Source organism: Triturus cristatus, chromosome 9 (genome assembly GCF_964204655.1).
Source record: "Triturus cristatus chromosome 9, aTriCri1.1, whole genome shotgun sequence".
Lineage (NCBI taxonomy): Eukaryota > Metazoa > Chordata > Amphibia > Caudata > Salamandridae > Triturus > Triturus cristatus.
This window is the reverse complement of record NC_140592.1, coordinates 1,033,052,586-1,033,073,640: the sequence shown is the minus strand read 5'-3', so window position 1 is coordinate 1,033,073,640 and position 21,055 is coordinate 1,033,052,586. Positions and strand designations below refer to the sequence as shown.

Here is a 21,055-nt window from a genome sequence, read left to right as displayed (position 1 = left end):
ACCATGGATAGATCTGTAGGATTCACATTTATGTGCCCGGCTTCACAGGTTTAAGCAGGGAGATAATGGATACTTCGCACATGGTGGGGGAGAGTCCCCTCCTCCATAGCTGCTTCATATACTTTTTTAAGGATGGGGACTATGTGTCTCACGTATGTCTTGTAAAAGTCGGCTGGTAGGCCATCCGGTCTGGGGCGCTGCCTGATCTCAGTTGCATAATGGCTGCACGAATTTCATCTTCCTCGATCTCAGCGGAGAGAAATTCCCTCTGTGGTTCGCCTATCCAGCTGAGGGCCACTTGCTGCAGGTATTTCTGCAATGTGAGTGGATCTTGCCTCCTTGTGGTATAGAGTGAGGAGTAAAATGTCTGTAATGTCTGGAGGATATCTGGCATATCCCTAACTCTTTCGCCTTCTGGCGTCTGAATTTCCAATATGTTGTTAGAGAAACGTGGTGTGCGGATCTGCTCGGCCAGCACCTTACTTGGCCTATCCCCTTCGCCATACCTGCGGGCTTTAAAGTATTTGCCTCGGAATAGACATTCCCGGTCTGCTGTGTCCCGGAATTCTGTTATTTTGTCTCCGAGTGTTATTTGTCCAGCTGTAGACTGTGTGTAGCTCAGTTCGTGCTCCAGTTGCTTTATCTCTATCTCTGATCGATCAAGCGTAGGTCTTTCAGTACCCCACTCCCCTTGGCAATACAGATCCCTCTAATGGGGGCTTTAAATGCCTCCAACACTGTCGTCATGCCTTCAACCGTGCCTACGGTGCATTGTAAATAGTCATGTATTTCCTGACCCGTTTCCGTTCAGAATACCGTATCCAGTAGCATAGTGGGATTCAAACGCCAGGTTATATGTGGGATGCACTCCGGTGGGGTGAGTCCCCATCACCACTGGGGAGTGGTCTGAGTAAGTTTGTGCAGTTCCACTCATGTTTACCATGGACCCAGCCCCGTAGAGACTCCCTAGTAGTCCAGTCTCGACCATGCCTCATGTGCTGTAGTGTAGCATGTGCCTTCCTTCTGTCCCAGATGTAGAAGGACAATATCATGTACTTGCCGTTGGGTGCGTGTATAATGATGTGGTTGTGGGTGTGATCCGGTTCAAGCGTAGTATTGAAGTTTCCACCGCAAATGACATGAGTGGAGGCAATGTCCATTATCTTACCCCATAAGTTGGCAAAGAACATTGTATCGTCAGTGTTGGGTCCGTAGCAATTAATTAAGGTGACGGAGGGAGAAGCCAATTTGCCTCACATAATGCTGAAGCAGCCCTGAGGGTCTTGGAGTGATCCCATATGTATGTATGGTGTGGTCTTTTTAACCAGGATCGCCATGCTTCGCGAATAGGTGGAGAAAGATGCAAAGCATCTGTGTTCTGTCCACCGAGTAGCAAATCGCTGGAGCCGTTTAGGATCAGGATGAGTTTCTTGTAGCATCGCTATGTGTATGCTATGTTTGTCTAGGTATGCCAGTATTTGCATACATTTACGTAGGTTTCCCAGTCCCCTTATGTTCCAGGTCATAAAGCGTCTCTCCAGTTTTATTTTAGGTTCTGTCATCTGAGTAATATCATTGACCAGTCAGGAATTCTCAGTGTTTCTTGTCCCATGTCAAAGAGATTTCCTAGAAATGGGTAGACATAGTTTGACAAGTAGATCAGTAACAGTAAGAAAAATGTAAGACCTGTGTTATGGAAGGCCCAGACAAGGAAACAGAGTAGATAGTGGAAATCGGGTATTTAAAGGCAGAACATAGAAGGCTAGTTACCAACAAATGCATGTCCTACGAATCTTCACTCTGGGTTAAGCTATTCAAGACCATTAAAGGACAGCAATTTTAAAGTGCAAATTCTTTAATATATAGTGATATTAACCAATTTTTTTAACTACATATTTAACATTTACTGTATCTTTAGCTGTCTACGTTTATACATTTTTAACTATGTAGCTATGGACCTTAGAAGTAGAAGTCCAAATACAGGTTATAAAGTAAAGTTTCAATAGTTGATATGAAGTAATGTTGTTCCAACTGTAGTGATTCTTGCTCTTTATAGGGCTTGACCCACCAACCGCTTTAGCTGTTGTTGAAAACCTATTGTCTACAATACAATATACAGAGTTTGGACCTTGGGTCAGCCCCTTGCTCATCATCGCATGGCTCTATTATCTATTTCAGTTCTCTGCTTCTCATGCAATGACATTCCTACCCATTTTTGTGTTTAACTCTTCTATTGGCTCATTTCTGCTTAACCATATTTTTGATTGGTTGACTGGTATCCCTCCATGCTGATGTGATGGATTTAGATTGTGCTTCAGCACTTAGTAATGCACCCCTTCCTCGATCACTTCCTGTTTCTCCCTCTGCCTTTTTTTAGGGCCTCGTAGCCCCTCAATGACACTGGGCTGTACTCTTTTTGACCAATTTGTTCCTGTGCTGTCGACTTCCTTCCTCCCCCTGATCCTCAGCACTCTCTTTTTTTTAAATCTTACATATTGCCTTCCTGCTCCCCCACTCCTTCTGTTTTTTGATTTACTTAATTTTTTTATGAGAGCGTGACACCTGTGTTTTACTGACAGGCCTCTTGCTTCTCTTCCAGTGATTGGTGTTCTGCACATACTTAATTTTTTATTCTATTGCTTAGAGTTGGCTTTGTATCATCTTGTAACAGTATATTAGAAATCAAGTTAAAAAAAAAAAAGTGGACCCAACTTGGCCCCTATGCATGCTTAGACACACACTGCAGCCATTTTGGAATGTTTTTTTCTAAAACCATTAAAAAAACATTCCAAGTTGGCTACCAAACATGCAGACACACAGCGGACATTTAGGAATAATTTTAGTTTAAAAAGTAAATCTGAGATGATAGCTGTGCCTGTATGTGTACAAACGATGGCCATCTAGGGAAATAAGCAAACATTAGCAGGCAAATAGCTTTCACTGCAGAGACCTATTGAATTGCCAATGGCTGTTTTTGGACAGAAAATGGCAGGCGAGACTAAAGTTGGAGTGCATCTTGAGGTAGAGTACATATTCAGAACTGCACAAGATGTCAGGATTTAAGATATGTTGCTTTAAAACTTTCCCTGCGGTGCTATGCTTTTGATCATAAATCTTGGTGAACATGATCAATATGCTATGCACACTTCAGGTTCAAAATCCATCCAACCGACAATAGTGCCTGGTTTGTTTTATTTATAATCTTTGGGTCAAAGAGTGAGGGGGGGAGCCTATATGCTCAAGGGATCTTTCAAGAAAAGGGCTGAGGAGGCACTGAATTGACAATCCACATTACGAAATTCCCTTGCCAATTCAGACTCTCCCTCAAAAGAAGGCAAAATTAGTGCTCATTAAATTTCAAAAGTGCCTCTTGCAGTTCATCATTGCACAATACCTCGTGGCCAAAGCTGTGTGTATTGATTTGCTTTAAGCAAACTTATGCATCACCAAGCAAACATATGTATCATCGTCTGAAACCAGCAGCAGAACCCATTGTGTCTCGCCACAGCTTTCAACCGGGTGTGAACTACACTCTGGAGCATCAATGTTGCACTTGGAGGGGAAAGGTCTTCCCAAGCCCTCACTAACAATGGTAAGAACAAACAAAACTTTGTTTGGACTGCCCATCAGCTTTTATTAAAGGCCAGACTCCTTAGGACTGAGGCAGGCAATTATTGTTGACTGCCCAGTGAGATATTCCCTGCATCTGCAGATTCATTGGAGCGTACATGATCTGGCACAGTGTACAGTGGAAGAGCGTTGGTGAGAAGAGCCCAAGTTCTGAAACTGCTTTAGGTTGTCACTTGTTTCATCATTGTAAGGGACGCATATATATCTATGTGGAGTTCTGTGTTTGTGTGTTGGGTAGTGAAAGGGTGTCTAATGTGGTAACTAAATGCACCATTACAGTTTGTGGATTGAAGACCAGATGTGAGTGCCAACAGATCAATATGCAGCCTTTGGCTTAGATTTTAATCTTAATAAGGAAATACCACTTTAAATAGTGAAGTCAACAACATGGTCAAGCTATGGCCATCCATTGTTGGCCATCGATTCCACATGGATAACCATAATTTACATATGAGCATAACAACGAAGATAGTTTGTCTGATAGACAGACAGGAGAGTTGACCATGGGGTTTCGGTTGTTGGCTGCAATCAACAAGCAGCCCTTCTGCAAGGCAAACAGTGACAGTCGATCCATGGGTGTATTGGTTATTACTATGTGCATACACTTAGCCAGTCAATCTACAGTGTACCAAATGTACTGAATAAAAGAACTACTTTCCTAATGGAAACCTTTGTGTAATCACTTCCTGGTTTCAGGGGATGTCTGTCTGGCTGCTATAGTTCCACAATTCTTCTGACTTGGGTAAGTCCGAGAACCTTGATTTGCATACCCAACACCCTTGTCAAGAGACGTTTACTTTTGTTTATTGTTACTACTTCACTATCATATGCTCTGCATCTAGATTTTTCTCCCATGTATTGACCTACGAACCCCTACAGGATGATAAATGCATATTTTAGTTTTCATTTAACAGTATCTATTGTTTCACCTTTAATTGTGTTAAATTGTGCTATCTTTTCCCAATCTCGCCACACTTTGACAGAGTACCTTACACTCTGCCACAGCTGCCATAAAAGAGCAAATTGTTAGATTTCTTAATAAATACTTTTAATTAGCTGGACTGAATGTGAACCTGGCATACTTGATGCACTGACTTTTGTATTCTCACAGTAATGACCGAAAAATGTAGTTGTGCAAAATTAGTACGTTTTTTCCCCCCTGTAACTTTGTGAAGTTCTTTTTAAAAAGTTTGCAGTCTTTGTGAACTTGATGTCGATTGGAGAGTTTTACATAAAACAAATAGTGAGAGAGCCTCTGCTGAATATGGGTCTGTCCCAGAGCTTACTTTTGACTGTAGGTGCTCAAAGGTCTGATGAGTAGCCCGCTGCTGGTGCTATTCAATGATGACACAACGAATACCGAGGCTGTGTGGACTTGAATCCTCCTCACGCCGCTTAAGTCCACTATTGGACACTTCCTTCCCTTTTATTTCACTTGTGTAGGTTCCCGTTTTCTCCCTTTGTGATTGTTTTTTTCTCTTTCTCTTCCTTTGTCTTTCTACTTTGTGTGTTTTTCCCTCTCACACTTGGTAAATGTCGAATTAAACACTTGTCTGCCCACCTAAAACATTTTCTGCAGGATTTTTGTGTTGTAAATCAAAATTTGTGCACAATTCTCTTGCAAAATCCTTCTTAATAAGTCTGGCTAAACATCACAGCAAATGTATTTTTCCAATTCTTTAAAGTATACTTAAAAGTGGCCATTGGCTCCCTTCACCCAAGGAATATTACTCTACTACCTTATGCTATTGGCTATATGGTGTTCCATTATGCCTGCTAGAGAGTTCTTCCATTGGAATGCATGAGGGTCTATTTTACACCTGAAAAATACACTATATCCCTCTCTGTTTTTTTGTATTTTTTATATCCCCACTTCTCACCTTCCACACAAGCTTTTCTTTGCTTTTCCGCTCTCTGTTGTTCTCCTGTGCTTCTGAACCTCTGTCCTCACTCCTGGGCCACCCCTACTTTTTAACCCATCGCTGCCTGTTCCACGTTCGCACTCTCACCCCTCCTTAGATGAAGTCCCACTGTTCCTCTGTGTCACATTTGATTTAAAAAATAAATAAATAAGTGGCCCTAGCGGTTGCAATCTGCTGCTGGGCTCCTCCATTCTTAAAAAAACAGTGTTGTGCACATTTAATTTCTCTTCTTTATTTATCACTCCAAGATTGGAGTCAACCATTTTGGAACAGCAAATAAAACAAGCATTGGCATAGGCAATAGTTCGTGCCTTTGGAACCATTTAAGTATTTAGCCATGCAGCACATTGTCCTGGGTGCTACAACATCTACTGTTCTTTGACGTGTAAGCTTTGACACTAAATAGGCACATTATAGCACTGCATTGAGAAGTACTTATTTAAAGTGTTATTTTTATATAACTGGTAGTCTGAACCTACATATATGGAAGTGCTTTCATACGGGATAATGAAGAATTTTAGTAAAATAAATAATTTGTCTGATAACACAATTTCAGCAAGGAAATCACAAAGCATCCAGGTTTTCTGGTTTTACTTTAGCACTGGTCACCACTGCCCACACAAGTCACACCCCACGTATTGTGAATTTGTGCAGGATTGACAGTCCCTTCAATTTCTCACAGTTAATCGAGTACCGAGTCCTGGCTGAGGGTCACACCCACCTCGCCCGAAGGGCCTGAGCTGATGGCAAGCCCATACGTCCTTATTCTGCCTCTTTGCTGGGTTTCGGTGTAGTGTAGCCCACTCAGAGGTGAACTACAGCGCATTTTACTCAAAGAACAATACTTTGATTATTATTAAACTTGTTTTAATTTTTGTTGGGGACTGCTGTGTGACAGAAGGTAGTTAAAAGATGTTTATGTTAATTATGTTCCTGGGTAACGCAACACTACAATCCATAACATAAAACTGTATTACACGTTGGGCGATGACGTAACCACTTAATGGATACAAGTTTGAAGCATGCAGCAGTTGAATTACCTACTTGCGCATATGTAAAAGTACTTAATTCTGGTGAAATTCACTTCATAAATGATGCCAGCTTGCACAGAATACATTCTGGCCTCAATCTTTTTATTCACTAGAAAATGGGTTGTCGCGTTCTGTATGTAGCCATCGCTGTTAGGAGACTATGGCCTCCAAAACAAGCAGCGACAGGGGGAGGGGTGGAGTGGGGGGCAAGCAGTGATGCACGGGGAGTTGAGACAGGCAGGCAGCAATCTCAGAGGGATGTTGGGGATGGGTATGCAGTGGTGTGGGGAGCAGCACGGGGAGATTAAGTGACGGGCTCCGATTGAAACCTGTTTGACCTTTTGTTGTGGACTGAAGCGTTACAGATGATTGCATGATTGCCCTTCTTAAAATACACTATACACCCAACCCAGATTCAGCCACAAGACCCAGCCATGGAATTCTCGGCCCCGGAAATACCTCTCCTTTGTGTTTTCATTGGCTAGTTAGAAGCGCAAAGCACTGCCTTTGGCTGAATAACCCGCCTGTCTGTGCACATATACACATAACTTCTCTGACCCTATTACCTAGTACCCTAAGTGATAGGAACAAATGTCTTCGCTGTTACCTTCTTCCCAACACTGACATTGCAGAGGACAATTGACCTGTACCAAACATGGCCGACTTGGAGGACAAGGCCAGCCTAAGACCAGCCGGACATGTGCAATATAATGTGGCTTAGATATAAATGGTGGGAGAATGACTGGACCTGTACTTGAGTCCCTTTCTGAATGTACTGTAGGAAATAAAATACAAAAGTGTTTAAAAAAGAGAGCGTTTCTGATGCGCTGGTACGAAGAGCTTCCATTTCTGAAGGTTGATCCACCCAATTTCTTCTGGGCTAAAAAAAAGGCATGAAAGAATACATGCCAACATTCCCAGTGATGGGGGGACAGGGATGGAGCAAGCAGCAATTGGTGGGGGGGGGGGAGAGTTGGGATAGACAAGCAGCAACCAGGTAGGGGTGTTGGGGGCGGGCAATCAGTGTTATGAGAGGAAGCTGGAGAGACAGGTGGAAGGAAGCAACAATAAAGACAAGCTTCCACGAGTAGGAAACCAAGAAGAAAATAGTGCCAAAAATGACCAGATATGCAGCAAAGTGTAAGCTTACAAGTCATTGGCCAGTACTCCATGGGATGAAAAGAAGAAAAAAAAAAGTAGGGACAAAGAGGAAGCAAACAAGTATTTTTAAACGTCAATTGAAGGGCCAAATAAAAAGGCAGTGGGCGTGCTGTTAGCCCACAGAGTGAATACAGCATGTCTCGTAGAGACCGTGCATGTGCAATCTAGGCTTGACCCAAAAATGATGACTGCCTTATCACTTCATTGTAATTTTTGTTTTGCTGATGCAAAGTATCATCAAAAAGCACTGGCAAAGCCAGTAGGCTAGCGTTAGTAGCCCAAATGTGTGACTAGTTCTCTTTGCCAATGCTTTTTTGCCTTTAAAGTGATAAATAGCATTTGTAAATGTTTACATACGTTGGTACGTTAATGATAAACATGTTAAGCAGGGAGCCACTAGACCACTCATTCCCTTTCAGAAGTACCTTATCACAACCCCAACAATGCCCACGCGATCTCTCGGATCTATAGCATGCTAAACACACAAAAGGCATGGGAAAAGGAACTGATTATTACCTTAGACACCCTGTCTCCAAAGTGGGTACAGATACAACAGGGAGGGAAGTGACACTCAAACTCTTCTGTCGGTGACACACCACTCCACAGAGCCTGGCCTGGATGACAAGGGAATGCATTGAAGGATGCTGGAGGGGTCTGGGGGAGCAGGGATTATTGACACCCATCATGTGGTCCTGTCCCAAGCTTTTGCTCTTTTGAGAGTGAATCCTGTCAAAGGATCACCAGATAACAGGCTTCAAGCTGTCACAATGCCCAGAGGTCATCCTGCTGGGTGAAGCCAGATGACAATAGCTGCCCATTGGGAGGCAAGAAGGAGCATTTCATAACTTCACTGTTACCGCCTGCCAAATGCACCATACTGGCGCTGTGGGGCCAGGATGCTATACCTTCAGAGACTAAAGGAATGGACTACATGCGGTGGCCAGTGGGAATAGAAAAGCTGACTAAAGTGGCGAGGGGTGAGCTGAAAGACTTTCACAAACATTGAGTCCTCTGTTGAAGTATTTCCAATCAGACTTCAGGGAACTTGTGCGCCCAAAATGGCTGAGGGCCGTACTAATTCTTGAGCACTCGTCACTTGATATTTTATTATAGATCTTTACGAGTGCTGGAAGACCAGCCGGTGTTACCTGCCCGAGGGATACCGGGGCTTAGCGCCATCTTGGATGCTGTCGACTTACTCTGGCTGCTGTAAAGCGGGGGGAGGGGAAGCAGGGCATGGGGGTTAAGGTGTTTGGGGACGGGAATGGGAAGAGTTGGGGATGGCTGGGGGGAGTTATGTGGTTTGGTTGACAGCCATATGTTCAAAAAGCAACAAAAACGTATTCAGCCTAAAGCTTAACGTGTTAGCTTTGCCAATTTTTTTTATTTTTTTTGCAGATGTGGAAAGTCATGCAAATTTTCCATTACTGTGAAGATTACCAACTTCCAGGGTGAAGCTTAAAACTTAGCCTACCCCTTTTGTAAACTGCAGCATCTGAATGAACTAATTTGTTTGTTCCATATCAGCTCCCTTACTAAAAGGGACTGCCCCCTTATAGGAAAGGCAGTTAAAAGCTCCATTTACATTCTTTGTAGGATGTTGCTAGATTTTGGCATATTTAATTCTGAACAGTAAGACTGGATAAAGAAAGCATGTTCTTTAATAGAAGTAGTGTTGCTTGTTGTTTCTCATTTAGCGCAGGCAAATGGCTAAGACCCCAGTGAAGAAAGCAAAGAGTTTGGCCCAGACATAAAGGGGCTTTGAATTTTTTTTTTTTGTCCTACTTTGCAAGTTTACCAACGCCTTTTGTAATAACCTGTGTGGTGGGTGGGATTTTGATTGGATAGCAAGATATTGTATTTACGCCAAACTGAGATACTCACCTGCTGCCTCCTTCATATATAATTAGGTGGAATTGCAAGCTGATACTGAGGTTCATGTATATAAGTAGAGGGAATAGAAGGCTACTTAATGGTATAGACAGGTGAAGTGCTTACTGCATGATTGGATGAAAAACAGACTTTTGTATGTGTTATTGGATGTGAATAGTAAAGTGCATTAGTGTGTGTATGATTGAACTGAATAGCAAACTGGTGTTTTGGTGAATTAAGGAATAGAGTGTTGCTGTATGTTTTCAAAAAAGGATGTTGCACTGATATATGGTTGAATAGAGATAATAGCGAGCGGGTGTATGTATAAATTACATAGACAACACATGAAATAGATAGCAAACTTTTGTATTTATAATTGGAAGGGTTATAAGTTGTATATTTGGTTGGAAGAGACACAAGCTTCTGTATATTTTATTGGATGAGATAGACGCCCTGCCCTCTCGTTTATTTGATGTGATATTCAGTTTGCCTATGTGAAGCCATATGGGTGAGCGTAATCTAAATTTTGCCCAGGTACATCGCTGCCACTTAACGTTCAGATCCTGAAAATATGTTTCTCATGGATATTTGCTCTCTGCATGTTTAGGCTCTTCTGCCGAGAACTTGATGTATGTCCAAGATGCAGCAGAAGACTCTAGGAATGATTTCTTGTCTAATGACAGCACTGACAGCAGCTCACCTTGGTTCTTGCGTGTTCAGGAACTGGCACATGACAGTCTGATTGCCGCCACTCGGGCCCAGCTGGCAAAAAGTGCCAAAGGAGGCATCAATGGTATGAGAAAACACCCTTAAATGTTTATCAGATATGTAAATCTTCATTTTCAGTAGATTCATGAGCTTTATGTAACTTTGTATAGATTTTGTCTACAAACACCATTCAGTCAGTGTAGAGGTAAAAATTAATTGAAATAATGAATTTGAATTGAAGAAATATTAGCCTTGCACAGTTATAAAAAATGTCTTCACACTATGGCTTACCAGGGTGTCGAGGGGAAGCCTATATCCTTTTTGTGCCTGTTCTAGCACCCCATATCATCGGAAGGAGCATACCTTCTTCTTTAAGTAGCATTCAAATCCACGAGAAGAGGAGCCCTGTTATACTTGCATAACGAAGGTGGTCGAGGAATGGGTTGGAATTAGAGGTGAATTGGAGGTGCGAGTTTCACGTACACTGGCAGGGCCATACATCTGGCTGCAGTGTTCTCATCATCATCCACTATGGAGAAATATGCATACATTTCTTAGAGCAATTAATAAGCAATACTAAACTGGGGGAGCATAGCTGGCATAGTTCTTAGATGTTAGAACAGTTTTTCCCCAACATTTTGGCAGAATTTGGGCAGTTGCTGTACAAGAAGATCGAAGAAATGTTAATGAAAGAAATGGCCCCTTAACACAACTGATGCAAGTTCTGGCTTGAATCCATCATCGTTCTTTAGCTCACTTTGCCACCCCAGTTCAGACACAGTTATGTGCAAATCAGTCTTGACCATGTGCCTCATGGGAACAGTCCAGCCCGCACTACCAAGCCAGGATGCTTGTTTCCGGTCCAGGGAAGACATGGCTTGGCAGTTCAGGCTGGACTGTTCCCATGAGGCACAGGGTCAAGACTGATTTGCATGTAGCTGTGTCTGAACTGGGGTGGCTAAGTGAGCTAAAGAACGATGATGGATTCAACCCATATCTGTGACTGGGGGTGAGCGTCTGAAAAGATTCAGCGCTCAGTCCATCATCTCCATGTGTTTGCTTTATTAATGAAATCTACCATTAATATGGGTTTCTGGTAAGTTCCACTAGAAGCATGTATTCCTTTTAACTTTGCCATGTGATTGTCTTTTAGTGCCTTCTGGATAAGTACGAACTTTGCATTATGGGCTCGTTCAATATGTCTGAGAAGGTTAGGACTGGTGGAAAGTTTCACCTTAACAATAGTAGTCTTACCCAAGCTAAAATCGCCTCGTTTTATAGAGGGCAATGCCAGTATTATAACTCAGTAGCGTGCAGAATAATTTGAGATTGTCTCCTACACTGTACATGATCCCCAGGCCTGTATTCTTTGGTTTCTTTCAGTTTTTATGGTTTCTCAATAACATATCTGTTCTGTAGTTTGCTTTCTGTCCAACACTGCTGACTTATATCCTATTCTTCGCTAGTTATATAGGCGTGGAATTAGAAGTCTACAGTTTGCATGCCACAAGTTTAGCACGCTTCATGGTGCTTAGGCCTGAATTCTGTACTTTACTGGGGTTTGTGTAAGGTTTTTATTTGTTCTTGAAGCTTTGTGGATATACGACCTGTTAGTGAGCTAACCCTGTGGTTAAAAGACTTCATCATCTTCTCCCCTGCCCCATGTATATGCATGCCCTGGTAGTGCATCTTTGAGAACTCATGTGCAATGACTGGGTTACAAGCTAGAAAGAAGAAGTGGTAGAGCTCACAGATGGAGATTTGTTGATTAGTCAAAGGTTGTACTCGCAAGCACTCACTTTATGCATGCTTGTATTGCTTGATGTTTTTTTTCTGCTTTTTTGTTTCAGGGGAAAATGCACATAGTTGCGCAGGTGATGTACAGCCAAAAGAACTTAACCCAACCCCGCACCATCCACGTGCTGAGAAGAAGCTGAAGTGCACATTTGAGGGTTGCGAAAAGACGTTTGTCTGGCCAGCACACCGTAAATACTACTTAAGAACACACAAATCTGCTCAGCTGTAGTGATCCATGGTTTGATTAATTACTATCCTACTTTTCTTTCAGGAGAAAATGCACAAAGTTGCTTAGGAGATGGCCAGCCAAAAGAGCCTAATGTGAACCCACACTATCCCCGTTCGGAGAAAAAGCTAAAGTGCACGTTCAGTGGTTGTGAAAAGGCATTTACATGGCCAGTGCTTGGTAAATACTATCTTACACACACATACGCTTGGCTCTGATTGGGTTGAGCAGCTTCATTGAATCTTCTTCTTGTTTCAGGAGAAAGTGCACAAGCTGGTTCTGGTAATGGACAGCCAAAAAAACCTAATCCTATACCACATCATCCACGTGCTGAAAAGAGGCTTAAATGCTCATTTGAGGGTTGTGAAAAGACATTTTTCTGGCCAGCACACCGCAAATACCACCTTAAAACACACAGGTGATCGGACTAGCTTCTCCTTGCTATCTTTGGGGACTTAAGTTGGGCCATAGCAATATCCATGTGTGAACAGATACACGTTTGAATTTTATACTGGATAGAATGTATATGTCTGCTCATGTATACTTCTGTTGCAAACACAGATAGGTAATTAAATGCAGTGCCTATGTGACTGTGATGTATGTTTTTTTATCTGTATCAGGACAATGTGTAAATAGTCAAACTCAATGGTCCATTACTCAGTATTACATAACTGAATTCCATGCCTATTTGTTCATTGTGAATATATATCCAGATTGATTTCAACATTGTTTCTTTTAAGGATAGAATACACAACTCTTTTTATGTTTAGAAATGTGCTTTGTTAAAATTCCATAGCAGTGTTAAGAACGACAGCTAAAATCTCTGTAAACATCTGTGCTTTTCAATCAAGAAAGACTGACGTTCTAAGTTTATAGATTACAGTATCTGTCGCGCCTTATTTCACAGTGACTCCTTGAATTAAAAATCTTTCTTTGCGCCACCAAGAGTGAAATCTAAACTTATGAGTCACTGAAAGAGCACATTGCTAATCTCCAAACCTGGTTTTTGTTGCAGGAATGATCGCTCTTTCACATGTCCTCAGGAAGGCTGCGGTAAAAGCTTTTATGTCTCACAGAGGCTGGATGTGCATATGCGTACACACAGCGGTGAGAAGCCATTCACATGCACAGAGGTCAGCTGTGGGAAGCAATTCACGACTGCTGGAAATCTGAAGAACCATCTTCGGACTCATACTGGTAGGCGCCTGTGAGCACTGGAAATGGCACAAGTTATTTGTGATACATTAAGTCAGGAAGTATTGAGCGTGAGCTACTTTCTTTAGTTTTTCATCAGAATACTACTCAAGGCACTTGCCTGGCACTTGATATATTCCAAGGAACTAAAATAATAATTGGAGTTACATTTGTTCTTAGATTTCTGTTTCTTTGTTGCATTGCTTCCTAAATATCCTTTTCTTATGCATTGTGCTCAAAATAGTTTCCAGCTGAGCACATACTTGGATACTGTGTATTCTTTCAGTCCATGCCCTCTTCCTATATACTACCATCACAGGCAAAGTCTCCTGAGTACAGCTTGTCTGATTCAGAGCATGAGTTGTACAATCCCATTGGTAATATTTGACTTTATCATAAATTTGGAGGTCAAGAACTTAAATACAGGAACTTGGTTGCCATTAGCAGGGCAGAGTTTCTTCAGAGGCACCATCATGTCAATATATCTTATCAATACCTCCTTTTTTCGGATGGAGGATGCTCAATCAGAATAGGTTAACTGTGGATGAGTGAAAGTGGTTGAGACCAGCTTCCTGTATGAGTCTTGCTGATTTTGCTGATAATGCACTGTTGGGGTCCTTTATGGCATAATAAATATTTCCTTTACCACCTCTGCCTACCTGCTTGCCTTGTGCACAGGTGTCACCAATGCACTGAAAATCATAGTGAGGTACATGGAAGAGGAACTAAAAACGGGTTTGATACGAAAGTGGGATTTGCGCAAAATAGAAACAGTGAAGAGTTACTTCAAGGCATAACCACAAATATGATTATAGATCTAAAAAAATACTCAAATGCTTGCTGAGGATAGAATAGTTTTACTGTTTGTTTGACTACTTTCTCTCCCTGTTCTTTCATTTTTCTCTGTTCTTGTAACCACTTTACTTCCACACTGATTCTTCACGTATCTTTTGACACGTTTCTATCTGAAACCACTCTCCCTCAACTTTTTCCCTTCTATTCAAATTTGAAAAACCCTCTCCCTCATAATTCTACTTTATGCTTGTTCTTCTAAACCCTACGCCTCCTAGCTGTTTCTCCCCTCCCCTCTCCCACAACACTTAGCAGCTGCATTCTTCTTTAATTGTATCTTCTCTTTGCTCTATACAACCTATTGTGACTTGCTTGAACTGTTGTCTTTATCTTTTTGACTACATACCTTTACTTGTTTCCCTGTGTAAGGGTTTAATTCAACCCTGTTTGTCATTCTGTTGTACAGCAGGCTGACTCCTATTTCGTTGAGTTGTGCTTTATATCAATTAGAAATAAATAAATTCTTCAGGCCTCTGCTCTTGAGCATCCCCTTCGGCTGCCCTTTCGACGTACATATACTTCATTAAATGGCATCTCCAGGATGTCTTTTTGACTCGATTGAGCAGCCATGGGCCCACACTGGACCGGCAGCTTTTTATATCTGTTTTTGTTGGTTTTAAATAAGTATATCATACAGTTATAACTTCAATTATATAATAATAGTAGCACATATTACAGGTAATGTAAAACATAACAGATACAAATTATTTCATGTCATAACAATCTTTAACTTGAACCAAATCCTCCCTACCTGTTCGTCTGGCAGCCCTGTGCTTTTTTTTCACACGGCGCCCTGTCCCTCCACCCTTCCTATATACCCTTAGATAATGACCATTTTCTTTTCCTTACAAATCCACATATGCGAACAACAGACGGACTAATTTCAAGCAATCGCACCGGCCTTCCCTTTCTACAATGTACAGTAACTTCAAGCTTGGTTGAATAAGCCCCCTCCACTTTCTCCTCTTCGTTTCCCTCACCCTTACAATTCCCAACTATAACTGTCTACATTCTGATGGACTACATGCAATATCATATACTCATGGTGACCTTGAGTTCAGTGCAGGTGGGGGAGGTTTGAGGGGATGGGGGGCGATCAGTTAGTAGTCAGATCATATAGATTTAAACCTTAAACAGTTTTTATCCGGTCTCAACCTTCTTATATAAACTGCCTCTGATAATGCCCACTCGACCATATCTTTAAGACAATCATCAGTGGTCGGCATTCTGTGCCTCAGCCACCTTATTCCTAGTGTTCTTTAAGCTAGTACCATGCCCATTATTATACATTTTCTATCCAGTCTGTCTTTCTTTGCCCTAAGGAACAGCCCTAGTAAGCATTGCTTCATTGTGAGGGGTTTAGCCCTGCCAGTAGGTTCACTGAGCATTTGCGTCACTTGAGCCAGAAGATCTGTATCACTGGGAATTTACATATATTATGGATAAAATCGGATTTCTCAACGTGGTATCTAGGACATCTACAGGTGCGCTTAGGGTAAATTAAATCTAGTTGATTAGGGTCAGAATATCATATGCACACAGTTGTACTGTATAAGCTTAAATTGGGCATTAGTTGTTTCAACTCCAATACATATACTGCCCTTTCTTTGTCACTTTTGGCTTGTCAAGTATTTCCTGCCACCTACCCCAAGTAGAAGAATAAAGGTGGTAAAAACACACAGAAGACTAACAATAAAACATAAATACACAACAAAATTACCTGTGCTCCTCTGAATGCTATATCATTGGTCAAGCAGTGTATAGAAATAGGTGTCCTTATAGACGAATTTTCTTGCCTTTTTATCACAGAAACCTGGCTGAGAGAAAACCCGGTGCCAGAAATATTCCAAACCACCCCACAAGCCATCGAATCAAGCATATAGTTAGTCCTGATAGAGGTGGAAGCACAGTGTGTACATTTAAAGAGTATCTTAGAGTTGAGATTTACAAAAAAAACCCTCCTCCAATAATAATGCAGAACATTTAGCAGTCAGCATTCAAAGGCATCCTGATTTATAGGTGCCTGGTCATATATGCAGCTTAACTACCTCCTTAATAAAAGCTGCCACCGCCCCTCTCCTTAATAAAGAACGCCTGATAATACGCGAAGATCTTCACATGCATATTGATAATGCACAAGATAAGTATGCTCAAAATGTGTTTGACTCAGCTCTTGTCCTTAACTTATTACCTCTTGAAACACAACATATGCACACAGCAGGTCATACACTAGATATGATTTTTGGCCAGCCTCAGTTTCTGAAGTTTATCAGAACCATACCTTTGAAATGGACAGATCATAAGCTAATTTTGTTCACAATTCGAACAAAAAAAGCATCATGGGTCATGGTAGAACGGCCATTTAAACAAAGTAGAGCCCTGCCCAAACTGAGCATGAAAGAAATCATGGGCCCCTCTCCTTGACAAAACAGCTCCTGAATTTGATCCAGAAGAGAGAGCTATAAAATGGGAACAATTCGATCAGAAAGTCCCTATATTTACTAATCCATGAAAAAAACCTGTAGGAATCAAGCAAAACAAGCCATCAGTGCCCCGGTATACAGAGGAACTTTTCTGTCTGGAACAAGCAGGTAAAAGAATAGACAGCACTTGAAGAAAAACAGAAAATCAGAAAATAATCATAGATATCAGACTCAAATATGGAAATATAAATAAAAAAAGCAAAGCAGATTACTATCATAATCGAACTGATAACTCAAACCTAAAAAGAAAGGTTTTTGAGATTTATAAGACGTTTGCCCACCCTCCTGCGACAATGAAGGGCGCAACCCGTCACAAGAACTTCGTAATGATATATCTAACTTCTTCCAAGCGAAAGTGGAGAAAATATTCTTTAATTTTAAAACAGCATAAAACCACAGCTAAGTCTCCTAACACAATAATGGGGAATATTTATAGGCACATTTTGAGAATGTATTGGAGGACAATATCGGAATAGTTTGGTGTAAGATGAGCTCTTTCTCACTCCTGGATTGATGTCCAGTTTAACATCTAAAAAAGTAACCTATATTCTGGTGCCAGTATTTGTGGAACTCTGCAATTCCTCCCGCCAGTCAGAAACATTTCCATGGGCATATAAAGAAGCGGTGGTTACCGCACTGCTAAAAAAAAAAAAATAATAATAATAACTTGACCCATCGATAATCTCAAATTACCGTCCCATCGCCTTACTTTCACTCTGGTAAAACCACTGAAACAATTGTAAATGAAAAGCAGGCTTCATGAAGGGTTTGAGCACAGAGTCAGTGCTCACGAAGACAGATGACATCTGCTCCACTCTTGATAATGGAGGAACTTTGGCCATGGTCTTGCTGAAACTGTCAGCCGCATTTGATATTGACTCCCATGTGATACTGCTGGAAAGGCTGGCAGATATGGGAATAACAGGCACAGTCTGAAAATGGTTTACATCTTTCTCGTCAGATCATAAGCAAACTGTTTCCATATTTTTGATCATACGCAAAAAAACATCTTGTTGGAAGTACCACTAGGCTCGTCTTTAAGCCAACACTGTTCAATCTGTATGTCAGCCTTCTCGGGAGACTAATTGACTCCTATGGTCAAAACGTTTATGCATATGCTGACTATTTATTCTAATACTGGAAGGAGAACTCCAGCAATTTTTTTATTTAATGGGAAAAGTCACAGACTGGATGAGGAATAATGATCTAAAGGCCAGATGTACGTAAATTGGGAATTTATTTTGACATGCAATTTGCAATTTGCAAAACTGAATGTACTAATGTGTCTCAGACCTCATTGGGAATCGCAAATCACCTGCCTCATCAATATTCATGAGGCAGATCACAATTTACGACCCATTGGGAATGGGCTACAATCATAGGGACAGCAGACCACCATGTCTGTGTTTGCTTTGTAAATAAGGCAACTTTTTTTTCCAAATACATTCTGTTTTCTCTAAAGGAAAACGGGATGCGTTTAAAAGAAAAAAAGAAAAGTTTTCTTTTCATGATTTAAGGGCAGGCAGTGGTCCGTGGGACCACTCCCTGCTCTTAAAAAATATTTTCGCTGCCAAACACAAAGGGGAAGGAGTCCCCTGGGGACCCCCTCACGTTTGCGACTGGCTTACCACCAATTTAAAATCGGTGGTAACTGTGATTGTTTTACGACCACATTTGCGGTTAAAAAGCAATCCTACATCCCTCCTGCGACTCGCTATTAGGAAGGGGTGCCTTTGCCACGCCCCTTCCTAATAGTGCCTCGCAAACCTTTTTTTGCGAGTCAGTAATAGGTTACCAGCTCGCTAAATAGCGTTTGTACATGCAGCAACCCTTTTTAGCGGTCGCAAACAGGCTGAAACGGTCGTACATTTGGCCCTAAATCTGGTGTATTGCATTGACACTTTTACGTATATTAATGATTGGTCAAACACCTTGGCCAAATGCCCCTGTGAGAACCTCTCCACTCGATATATGCCACGTTTTACACTGTTTTGTGGGTTTTATAAGGCTCCTAGGTTATTATATATGAGACCTATTCTCAAACAGTATAAAATGAGATTGCACAGGTTGACCCTAATCATTTTACAACAGTTGCAACCCCCCCATATTATGTGCATATGTTTCATCCTATTTAGAGCACACTGTAAGGATGACCATAAACTTGGAAGTTAGAAACCGTCTTTATTCTCCCATCAAGTTACCACCAGGTTAATTCTGCTCTCCCTGGTTACTGTCTAATTTTCATTTGTTAGCAACACATTTGCCAGCTACATTCTACATCCTGCTCTGTCCTTCCATAGTTATCATTCTATATCTCTACATATCTTCCCCTTACACAATGAACAACAATTTCACATACAATTTCGTAAGAAAGCACACAATAATATTACTAAAGGAATAAGCAGGTTCTAATTATCAGTACACACACATTATGAATCATGTAAATCCTTTATCTTCATGAGTCGCATATAACACTCCTTGGATAGTTTGCAAGCTTACACACACTGCCAAGGCTTCATACTAATCCATCTTCCAATATTACCACACTGCGTTGCACTTTCCTCACTTTGTCATCGTACTGTAGCAGAGGCACATGTTGGCTCCCTAGTTTGGGCGCATGAATCCTTAAGTCAGACAAAGATGGTAGTATTTCAGCAGGGAAGAGGTTGAAAAGTACTGGGGCCAATACGCAACCTTGTTTTAGACCCCTATTAGTGGGGATTTTCTTTGAGATTGTTGGAAAAATGCCCAATTTGATAGAAATTCATGTGTCCACATGTAAAAGTCGATTGCTTTGAATGACATCTCAGCAGTGCCGGACTGGGATTCCAGAGCAGCCCTGGCAATTTTGTCAGACCAGCCCCCATGACTGTGGGGATTGCAAGTGTGAAGCAATGCTGCTTTTTATTACTGGCGGCCGATATTGCAGCACCGCCACAAAACCGGCCCTAATATCCCCACCCTTCCAGCCTCCAGTGAAACACCCGGTGCCAGTTACAGACATCTTGTGGTGTTGTCCGATTAGATTGTTTAGTTCTTTACAAAGCATTTTGTGTTTGACAGAGTACCAGGAAGTTGTTAACACATTTTTACTTTTTTGGCTCGTGCTCTATTCCAATGGCCATTTTCGTTGCTCCTTGATTTGCTGATAATCTACCATTGATTTCATCATTTTGGCCCAATCAGAAATGGTCAATTCCTCTGCTTTCGTGTGGATTGTTTTGTAATCGATCCTTGGCTCCTGGCTGCATTCACTCTTGTTTGTAGATCATTTTCTAACAGAGTTCAACTTTTCAGGTTGTAGCAAGGGAGGCGAGTGTCCCTCTGTGGCATGGAAAGAGTGGGTGCTTGAACCATTTTCAATGCAATGCAAGAGGGAAAGTATATTATTGTAGTCTTGACTTAGTTAACCATTGACCAGCATTTGGCATCCTCAGATGACTGTTATTCCCAGGTATAGCATCTCACTCTGTCATTAGTCAGATATTGTTATTGCTCAATCGATTCCACGAGTCAGACATTTTTCCTGGTCATTGTCCAGTGCTGCTGCACTTTGAACTTGAAGTCCTTCATAAAGCTGGTGAATTTACTCCTGTTAGGAACTGTGTGTTCTTCTGATCAGTGGAGGCCCCTCCTTAATGATAAGAACCCAGGCATGTTGTCAAAAGTATAACTAGAAACAGTGTGTGCACATAGATTTTCTGTCTTTTCAAGTAATGGAACCTTATCAGTACTGCATGTGCTTGTGGTTTGTGTACTACACTTCGCAAATCCCTCCTCTAGCTGCCTCTAAAGCTGTGAAGTAATCCTTAATGGTTTGCTTTGTTGGGAAAGCTAGATGCTCCTATCTGTAATGGTCCTTCAGCATACAAATTAAGGATATACAGTTCTGCTAATAAAAAGATATAACGCTTGGCGAAATTTGTACGTATGTGGGGCTACCAGACAGCTTGTCCGAATGAAGGCCTGTTTTTTTGCCAAGCAATAAATATTCAATTCTCTACTTTGGGTTGGCTTTTGGCAAACACCCACCAAGTATGTCAGTTGTTTAACAATTTATCCGCAAATGCCTTTGGTTGGGTGGAAGGCCAGCAGATGTTAAGGAGACAAGTGGCCCTCTGTAGTTAGCCTTGATGCCTAGTGTTGAGTGTGCATGCTATCTTCGATGCCTGAAAGGCT

At 41.5% G+C, this 21,055-nt stretch overlaps 1 protein-coding gene across 3 annotated transcripts in view; it reads left to right on the top strand.

The window, feature by feature from the left end:
- Positions 1–21,055, top strand: part of ZNF410 (zinc finger protein 410) — a 138,718-nt gene that overhangs the window by 78,896 nt on the left and 38,767 nt on the right. For all 3 annotated transcript variants that reach the window (XM_085626784.1, XM_085626785.1, XM_085626786.1), the window contains 5 exons: positions 10,224–10,409; positions 12,175–12,309; positions 12,393–12,527; positions 12,606–12,765; positions 13,363–13,544. In XM_085626784.1, coding sequence (XP_085482910.1) covers positions 10,224–10,409; positions 12,175–12,309; positions 12,393–12,527; positions 12,606–12,765; positions 13,363–13,544 — 798 coding nt within the window. The remainder of the gene's footprint in view (positions 1–10,223; positions 10,410–12,174; positions 12,310–12,392; positions 12,528–12,605; positions 12,766–13,362; positions 13,545–21,055) is intronic.